The 9,755-nt window shown below is 38.6% G+C and overlaps 3 protein-coding genes across 3 annotated transcripts; 2 read left to right on the plus strand and 1 right to left on the minus strand.

Moving 5' to 3' along the window:
- Positions 1-6,374: 6,374 nt before the first annotated feature.
- On the plus strand, positions 6,375-6,646 carry LOC134288997 (single-strand selective monofunctional uracil DNA glycosylase-like; the record flags this gene model as incomplete). The annotated part of the gene is given in 1 exon segment (XM_062854994.1): positions 6,375-6,646. A coding segment is annotated over 1 exon segment (272 nt), but the record flags the coding sequence as incomplete, so codon positions are not given.
- On the plus strand, positions 6,383-7,318 carry LOC109405218 (tRNA-specific adenosine deaminase 2). Its single transcript, XM_019678248.3, has one exon. It carries the CDS (start codon positions 6,741-6,743, stop codon positions 7,224-7,226), a length of 486 nt encoding a protein of 161 aa, XP_019533793.3. The 5' UTR covers positions 6,383-6,740; the 3' UTR covers positions 7,227-7,318.
- LOC109412858 (cystatin-like protein) lies at positions 7,224-7,942 on the minus strand. The gene is made up of 2 exons (XM_029864494.2): positions 7,722-7,942; positions 7,224-7,654 (listed from the first exon to the last, which is right to left on the minus strand). The coding sequence occupies exons 1-2, from the start codon at positions 7,925-7,927 to the stop codon at positions 7,333-7,335; spliced, it is 528 nt and encodes a 175-aa protein (XP_029720354.2). The 5' UTR covers positions 7,928-7,942; the 3' UTR covers positions 7,224-7,332.
- Positions 7,943-9,755: the final 1,813 nt, after the last annotated feature.

Here is a 9,755-nt window from a genome sequence, read left to right on the forward strand (position 1 = left end):
AGGAATCGTCGGAGAAATTTCAGGAGGAAACTCTGGAAGAATCCTAAAAGGAATTCCTGGAGAAATTTCTGAAGAAATTTCAAGGTAAATTCCTTGAGGAGTTCCCAGAGGAATTTCTGGATGAAATCATGGAAGAATTCCTGGAAAAAATTGTCAAGGAATTCCTGAAAGAAATTCTGAATCCATGGAGAATTTCCTGGAGGATTTCTGAAGAAATCCTTGAAGGAATTTCTAGAGGAATTTCAGAAGAAACTCATGCACGAATCGCTGTAAAAATTCTTGAAATAATTCCTGGATAAACTCCTGGAGGAATTCCTGGAGAAATTTCCAAAGGAATCCCTAGATGATTTTTTGGAGAAATTGCCGCATGTATTGTGGAAGTATCCCTAAAGGAATTCCTAAAGGAATGCTTAGAGCAAACCCTAGAGCATGGTTTCCCAAACTGGGTCGCGGCCCCCGGGGGGTCGCCGGCCGTTATCCAGGGGGTCGCAAGGGACAGTTGAATAATTTACTGTAACAGACAACAAATGAGAGAATTTCTATGGTGGGTCGCTGAAAGCAACTCTACTGGCAAAAGGGGGTCGCGCACCCAAAAAGTTTGGGAACCTATGCCCCAGAGGAACCCCTGGAAAAATTCCTATAGACATGTCTGTAGAAGTTCCTGGAGGAGAGAAATTCCTGGAAGAATCCCTGTATACATTTCGTGGGGAATCCCTTGAGGAATCCTTAGAGAATTTCTGGAGAATTTCCTTGAAGAACTACTGGAGCACTTTCAGGAGGAATTCCTGGAGGATGCTCTAGAGGAATTCCTTGAGGTATCTCAATAGGAATACCTGGAGGAATTCCTTGAGAAATTGCTATAGGAATTCCCGGACGAATCCCTGTAAGAATTTTTAGAGGAGTCCATGTAGGAATTCCCAGAGGATTTTCTAGAGGAATCCCAGGAAGAATTCCTGAACAAATCCAAGGATCAATTTCTGAGAGAATTCTAGGAGGAGTTTCTGAAGAAATCCCAGGAGGAAATACTGTAGAAATCGCTGAAATTCCAGAGGTATACCTTTAAAGGAATCCTATAAAGAGTACGCAGAGGAACTTTTGGAGCAATCCCTGTAGCAGTTCCTAAAGGAATCCCTGGAGGAGTTCCTGAAGAAACCCCAGGAGGAAGCTTGAGAGCAATCCCAAGAGGAATTCCTAAGGAATCTCTAAACAGTTCCTGAAGGAAGTCTAAGAATAATTCCTGGAGGAGTTTCTGGAGGAATTCCAGGAGGATTTCCTAAAGGAATCCCAAGAAGAGTTCTCGGAGACATTTTCAAAATAGTCCTGTAAGTTGTTCCCGAAAGAATCAAGGAAGGAATCTTGGAGAAATTTGTGAAGAAACCCCATGAAGAATCCCAGAAGCAATCCCATGAGGAATTCCTTACGGAATCTCACGAGAGCTTTCTTAGCGAATTTCTGGAAGTATTTATGTAGGAATCCCTGGATGAAAATTTGAAGAAATCTATAGTGCAGTAATTTCTGGACGAATTATTGAAGGAATACTTGGATGTACTCCTAATGGATTTTTTCAAGAAACTCCTGGATTAATTTTTGAATAATCTTTAATGAAACTTCTGGAATCTGCAGTTTCTGGAAGACTTTCATGCAGACATAATTAGAATAATCTATCACGCCGAGGACCTGGGATCAAATCCCACAATGGATTTTCCCTTCTTTTCTACATAGGCTGTTCTTTCGAAATGAAATTTTTAGGAAATTATCAGCATTATTACAACCACCGGTGTTAAAATTGCTATAATATTTATTATTTTTTTTTTTCAAATTTCTAAACAACTGGGCTTAGGGTGCCGCTAATTACCTGAACAGTGTAACTCGAAAGAACAGCCTATGTAGAAATAGAAAAAAAGGGCAAATCTCTGTTGAAAAATTTAGCAGTTGTGATGCCTATAATACAGAGAAACAGACGTCACACTCTCATCGCTTCCCATCGATCACCTTTTTAACGGTTGAATAAAATATTCAGTAGTAGGTCCACGGTGCTTCATTTACCGTTATTATCAAAAAAAATATGCCATCAAAACCTGAAACGCCATTCTCTTTCTTCATCATTCCTACACCTCTGGACAAATTTAAAAAAAAAATTGTTAGACGAAATTTTGAGTTACGCCCTTTTAAAGGGCCTAACCCCTAAAAAATCAGGGTTTCTATAGAAAAACATCATATTTTATAACAGAAGCATGTTTCTGCCATCAAAATTTGAAACGCCATTCTTTTTCTTTATCATTTCTACACCTCTGGACAAATTTTGAAAATAATCGTTAGACGAATTTTTTAGTTACGCCCTTTTAAAGGGCCTAACCCCTAAAAATGAGGGTTTCTATAGAAAAACTTCATATTTCTTAACAGAAGCATGCTTCTGCCAACAAAATTTGAAACGCCATTCTCATTTTTATCATTCCTACACCTCTGGATAGATTTTGAAAATAATCGTTAGACGAAATTTTGAGTTACGCCCTTTTAAAGGGCCTTACCCCTAAAAAATAGGGTTTTTTTTTATAGAATATCGTCATATTTCATAACAGAAGAATGCTTCTGCCATTAAAACCTGAAACGCCATGCTCCTTCTTTATCTTTCCTACACTTCTGAACATTTTTTTTTAAATAATCTTTAGACGAAATTCTGAGTTACGCCCTTTTAAAGGGCCAAGCCCCTAAAAAATCAGGGTTTCTATAGAAAATCATCATATTACATAACAAAAGCATGCCTTGAAGTCCCAAATAATAAAACGTATCATTAATAATGCTACAATTTGATACTATGCGCTAATATTGGCTATTTGTATTGATGTTTGTATACAAATTGGCCATTACGCTAATATAAGGGAAGTATTTTCAAACATGTAGGAAGCAATCATGTTTGTATCAATTGCCATTCATAGCGTGGGACGTAAATTTTTTTGCATTGCTTTTTTAAAGACAAAACAAGCGATGGCATGTGCCTATCTCATTCGTTAGATTTATTGGTGAATGCTGTTTTCAATTAATAAACATACAAAACTAAGGATTGAGATGATCAATTGTAATGATAGTTCTATATTTAACTACTAAACTACGTTACCGAAGAATAAACGTGATTAAATGAAACTAAGTTTTATAATAATTCTACTTTAAGTACTTATGACCTTCAAATGGGCGTAACTGGAGAATTTGACCAACATTATTTTTGAAATTCAGTTTATGGGTGTGCATTAACTATATAAATGAAAAAGTAAATGAACTGTCGTTTATGTTTTTCATTGTATATTGTTCTGGCTATAATAGTAAATGAAGCCAACAACGTCCGTATCCTACAGGTTAAAGAATACTTCCCTTATACTGGCGTTATGGCTAATTTTTATACACAATGCATTCAATATTAGTGCATAGTATCAAATTGTAGCATTATTAATGATACTGTTCATTATTTTGGACTTTGAAGCATACTTCTGTTATGAAATATGATGGTATTCTATAGAAACCCCTATTTTTTAGGGGTAAGGCCCTTTAAAAGGGCGTAACTCAAAATTTCGTCTAACGATTACTTTCAAAATTTATCCAGAGGTGTAGGAATGATAAAGAAAGAGAATGGCGTTTCAAATTTTGTTGGCAGAAGCATGCTTCTGTTATGAAATATGCTGTTTTTCTATAGAAACCCTCATTTTTTAGGAGTTAGGCCCTTTAAAAGGGCGTAACTCGAAAATTCGCCTAACGATTACTTTCAAAATTTGTCCAGAGGTGTAGAAATGATAAAGAAAGAGAATGGCGTTTCAAATTTTGTAGGCAGAAACATGCTTCTGTTATAAAATATTATGTTTTTCTATAGAAACCCTGATTTTTTAGGGGTTAGGCCCTTTAAAAAGGCGTAACTCAAAATTTCGTCTATCGATTTTTTAAAAAATTTGTCCAGAGGTGTAGGAATGATAAAGAAAGAGAATGGCGTTTCAGGTTTTGATGGCATATTTTTTTTGATAATAACGGTAAATGAAGCACCGTGAGGTCGATTGACCACTCGCGGCGCTGGTATCGTTTTTGCTCCTGTTTGACATTTGCTCACTACCGTCATCTAGTAGTGGCCCGGCCAAACACAGCACATTTAGCATTGGGCGATTACGTTTTCGTGACGATGTTTTTAAATGAAATTTGTTCTAAGTGTTACGTCTGTTTCTCTGTGCCTATAATTTCCTGAAAAGTGTAATTCGAAAAAACAGCCAATGCAGAAAATAAGGAAACATCTATGTTGGAAATGTAAAAGCAGTTATAATTTCAATAATTTTGGAATTTAGGCAAAGAAAAAATTGTTTAAGAAGAAGGAACATTGTTGGGTTTTTGAATGCCGTAAGGAAAGCAATGCAACTACAGACAAACAGACGTAACACTTCGAACATTTTTCGATTCAAATTTCAGTCTCGGAAACAGGTTCGCCCAATTCTAAAAGGACTGAATTTGGCCAACCATCAACTAGGTGGCAGTAGTGAGCAAACGTCAAACTCGAACAAAAACGATGCGAGCGCCGCGGATGGGCAGTTGATCAACCATCAAATTTTCAAATAAACCGTTAAATCTATGTACGATGGCAATTATCAGAGTGTTACGTCTGTTTGTCTTTGATGTCACTGTTTTCCTTCTTCGTTAAAAATATGTTTGAGTCGTTATTAGAATTGTTGGCATTCAAATTGCTTATAGGGGTAGGCGGGGCATAATGAGCAGCTTAAGCATTTTGCCACCAAATCCAGTAAATTAAGTGCAATAAATGTGTAATTTTAACGTTCAATCCTCATTTGAACCTTAACTGACAAAAGCTAATCGTTGAAATTCCGAATAAAGTTATAAATATTGTAGAATTTTATGTTTTTAAAAACGTATAAAATCGCGAGTTGCGTTTTGGGGGTGGGGCATAATGAGCTGAGCACCCTAGGTGGGGCAGGATGATCAATATCAGTTTTGTACACAATCAAATGCTAATTGACTATTCTTGTCAATGATAAAGCGTACCGGCAACAATCAATGAGAATTTGAAGGGATTACGAGGTTTAATTTGTAGGGAACTGTGGGATTCCAATGAGTCTTCTATTGAGGAATCTCTAAACGGTGATGATATACAGATAATGAAATTTTCAAGCTAATAAATTTAAAGTTACAGACAAAACCTTACTATATGCATCAAAACAGAGAAAACCAAAATCAAAATTTGTTGGTTGACGATGTTTACCATTTTCATTATTTTTTCACCAGTTGCTCATTCTGCCCCACCCTACTACCAACTCTTTGAAGCATATTTTTACAACAAAATAATTATACAAATATTTGAAAAGTGTTACAAATACATTTCATTGGCCTAGGGAATATCAAGAAAATCGATACATGCCCACTAAGTGGTGATTTCGATACCCAAAACCTTATTTTAGGTCGCCTGATTCTTATAATATTTTCCCAGTACATGACCACGTTACGCATTTTGATTAATTTTTCAAGGTAAACGGATTTTTTGACTAATGTTTTGTCATCAAATCATTGGATTTTAGATAATAAGGCTACAATCAAGCAATTTGTTTTGTTAATTTGAAGATTTACAGTGAAAAAACAAGGTGCTCATTATGCCCCGTCTACCCCTACATATGTTCATCAACAATTTGCCGTTCTTTTGCATAGACTTCTTTTTTGCATAGGCTATTTTTTCCAGTTGGAGGAAATTATCTGTGTTGGGAAGTGTGGTACATTTGGAACTAGAATACCATTTTGAGAGCAGCTTCAAAAACTGCAAATTTATTAGAAGATAATTAATTAAACATTAAACGAATACAATATAAACTTACGTTGTAGTATTAGTTCACGCACAAATCTCCCAACAACAATGCACAATTTATCGTTGTTCTGCCTTTCACGAACTAAAACGCACTGCTCTTTATACGCAAGTTTCAATATTCAACTGCTGTATTGAACATCGCTCTTGCTTCAGGGTTGCCAGTTCCACAAGACCCTAACGTGTAGGAACTATTCGCAACAATCGGCATTGCAACAGCCTAAATTGTAAAGGCAAATCATGCTTATTTCCAAAGTTTTTCTTGTCAAATGAGAATTTTTGGCAGGATGTTTCTTTCGGTGATTTTTGCGAATAAATATTTGATTTTTAGTGATTAATGTAAACCATTTAGAAATAAAATATTAGTTTTATTTTCTTTCTGTGGAATGACGCGTTTTAAGAAATAGTTCTCTGGGGAATGTTATAGAATCATTTTGACCATTGTGATTTCTCCTTTATGTCGGTAAGGCGAGTTCAATAAGGCATTTAGGGGGATAAATTTAGGTGTGCTTCTTCATCAACTGTCATGTGTCGTTTTAGGGCACTGCCAAGAGCCGCGTGCAGGACGTCGGTTCTGAGTACCTGCTGCGAGCATTGCACCTGTTTGGACCCACGGTGATCGTGTCCATCGGTCGGTACTGTGAAGACCGCGTAAAGGTGCTGGTTCGGCAGAATCTTCTGGACCAAACTAGGGTCAAGCTGCTTTGCATGCCCCACCCGAGTCCGCGCAGTCTGAACAACACAAACTGGGCGGAGAAGGCCCGCCAGTGGCTGGTGGATAACGGAGTCATGCCGTATCTGATGCCTTAACGAATCGGTTGAACAGAATTTTCAAATTGGCAATAGCAGAGAGAGTACAAATTTTGTTTGTGTGCAATAGTATGTGTGTGTGATCGACATCGAAATGGATCAATTCATGGAGCAAGCCCTGGAACAGGCACGCAAAGCGGAACAGCTGAAAGAGGTCCCAGTGGGGTGTGTATTCGTCTATCATGGCGAAATCATTGCCAACGGTTGCAATCTGGTGAATGAAACGAAAAATGCCACCCGCCACGTAGAGTTCATCTGCATCGATCAGGTACTGGAGTATTGTAAAACCCGGTCCCTAAAACATGAGGACGTCTTCCGGGAAGTGACCGTGGTGGTAACGGTGGAGCCGTGTATCATGTGTGCTGCTGCACTAATCCAGCTAAACGTGAGCGAAGTCATCTACGGATGTAAAAATGATCGATTCGGAGGCTGTACTGTACTGGATGTTCCGGGGCTACTCCAAACTAACATTCCCATACGAGGAGGGGTCAGGGCAGAGGAAGCAATGGAACTACTCAAGGAATTCTACAAAGGCGAGAACCCCTCAGCGCCCGTTCCCAAGGTGAAAAGTCAGAGGTAAATTTTAACTTTCTTACTTTATTCGATCAATATTCAAAACAAATCGTAGAAATACTTTCAATAAAACAGAGAGATTACCTCAATAATCAATAATCATGTTTCGCAATTCACTTCTTCTCGTGCTTGTCGAAAGTCAACTTCAGTCCTTCACCCTTGTCCTGCAGCCACGGTCGGCTCCAGGCGGTAATCTTGTACTCCTGTTGCGTTTCATCATCCTCAAACACGATGTAGAACGTGTGCAGCGATCCAGCCACCACCTGCTGGGTGGCCCGAACAATCTTGTACTTACGCCCAGCGTGCGTTTTGCTTTGCTCCAATGCAGCCTTGATGAAGTCGTGATGCTCCGTTTCCAGATTCTCCATCGGATTGACTCCACCAACCCTGACTGGTTCTGGTGCTCCGTCCATGGTTATGCGATCTTTGATATTCCTACGAATGAAATCATTCGGTTATGTCGATTATGAATCACCCTCTCTACAAAGAACAGAACACTTACGAGATGACGAAAGGGCGTTGAGTGCTGCTTGATGAATGGAGTTCCTTCAGTGCGCTGTATGCCGGTTTTATACTACCGATGGATGATAGACTGGAGATACTGGTGCTACAACCGAGAGAAAAAGAAAGCACGGGGCTGTTATCAATGCACGCTTTGTAGTATCTCCCTAGAAGCAGACAAAAGATGGAAAAGTACGCAGTAGGCATAGGCGAGGTAGCATCAGGCAGGCAGGTATGCAGCTAACGGACGCCTTATCGTTGCAGTCTATCTCCTATATCATTGCAACAACAACTAAAGACCACAGCAGAGCTTTGTTTAGTCTTAAGTCTCTCTTGACGGTTGAGGACAACACACTGTTTGGTTGCTTGTCCTTTGCCTTGACTGATTGGGAGCCCTCCAGCCGAAATGATGTACCGTTCCATGACCCATATTTGTAACGGGATCGAACGTGAATGTTCAAAGAAAATACTTAATCGTAATCCGATAACGTTCGTGCGAGATTATTCTAACGGAAGCAGAATATGCGCCTCTAATTGATACCTGTCGCATTAACACAAAGAACTCGATACCTATACCTATTATGACGAAGTGGTAACAGTTTTAGGTCGTTAGATGACTAAAGCTTGATTTCGAGTTTATAGAAGATTATTGTCTTGCTACCTAATTGCTATCATTATTTACTCAGATCGAATAATTTCTTGTGCTTTGAAACTGCAGTTGCCATGAAGAAGTACTTCAGATACCACTTCAATAGTGTTTTCATTTCATGATATCGAGATATAGTGAGCCGACTGTGTCGAACATCCAAGAATTTGTATTCCTACCTTATGCAAACAAAACATTGTTTCGCACATTTTACTTTTCGCGAGTTTGTGATAAACGGGGGGTTAAGATTTGATAATTATTAATTACACATCAGGTGATCACTATCAGAGCTGAAAAAAACACTGCTGCATCGAGAAACTTACCTAAAAGAAAGGCAAATTTATTCTAAATGATGACTAATGCTGCTACGAACTGCGATCTGATCTGACTGGCACTGTTTGCTCTTTGTGTTCTAGATCAACTCGCAAATCAATCAACAAAATGGAGCACGTCCATAGCTATATTGGTCACTCACTTGCGTGCAAGTGAGTTGACACTCAAGTTCTTGAACCGCATTGTGCACGGAGAGACGAAACTACCCAAAAGTGGGTTCTTTCCACCCAACTTCGGGGTTGCGTGCGTCAAGCCAATTTTGAGTTGATGGAATCGATGTTTTTGTTGGGTTGTTCCCGCTTGCTTCCACGTGAAAAAAATACCTAATTTTAAGGTTGAAGGATTTGTCATTGATATCATCGTAATCATTGAAATTAAAAAAGCAGTTTTCTCGTTCAAAACACAAATGTTCGTTATGAAAATGTATTCACCGCGTTCCAGATGGAAAATGGAAAGCAGTGAATACATTTTCTTAACGAATATTTGTGTTGTGCACGAGAAAACTGCTTTCGAAATTTCAATGATGACGATAATATCAATGACGAATCCTTCAACCTTATACCCCGGACAGACATGTGATACGAGTGTGATTCCTGTACAACGGTACGCAGTGTCAAGAAAATTCTAACAAGACTGACTTGAACTGAGAGAATTTTCAGTATGGCACTCATTTCAAGCGCAATTGTACAGTGATTCTTGTATCACATGTGTGTCATAAGTATTAAGTATTTTCAACTCAACCGAAATTTTGACTAGGTTGTATTCACTCAAATTTGAGTACTGTGCTAGAAACTCAGTTTTGGCTTGACGCACGGAACTGCAAAAGTTGGGGTGTTTCTCTCTTCACTCTCTGACAACAATAGAAAGAGCGCATGAAAAGGGAGATGAAAAAGAACTCAAAATTGAGTTTAAAAGTACCTAATTTTGAGTTTTTCAGTTTCTCCGTGTGGGATATTTTGATGCTATAGCACACATTATAAGCATGCTTATAACACATATAAGCAGGTGGGCCACATTCTCCACCTCCACTTTCGCTCCCGATTTTTTATCGCTCTT

The sequence above is a fragment of the Aedes albopictus genome, chromosome 1 (genome assembly GCF_035046485.1).
Source record: "Aedes albopictus strain Foshan chromosome 1, AalbF5, whole genome shotgun sequence".
NCBI lineage: Eukaryota > Metazoa > Arthropoda > Insecta > Diptera > Culicidae > Aedes > Aedes albopictus.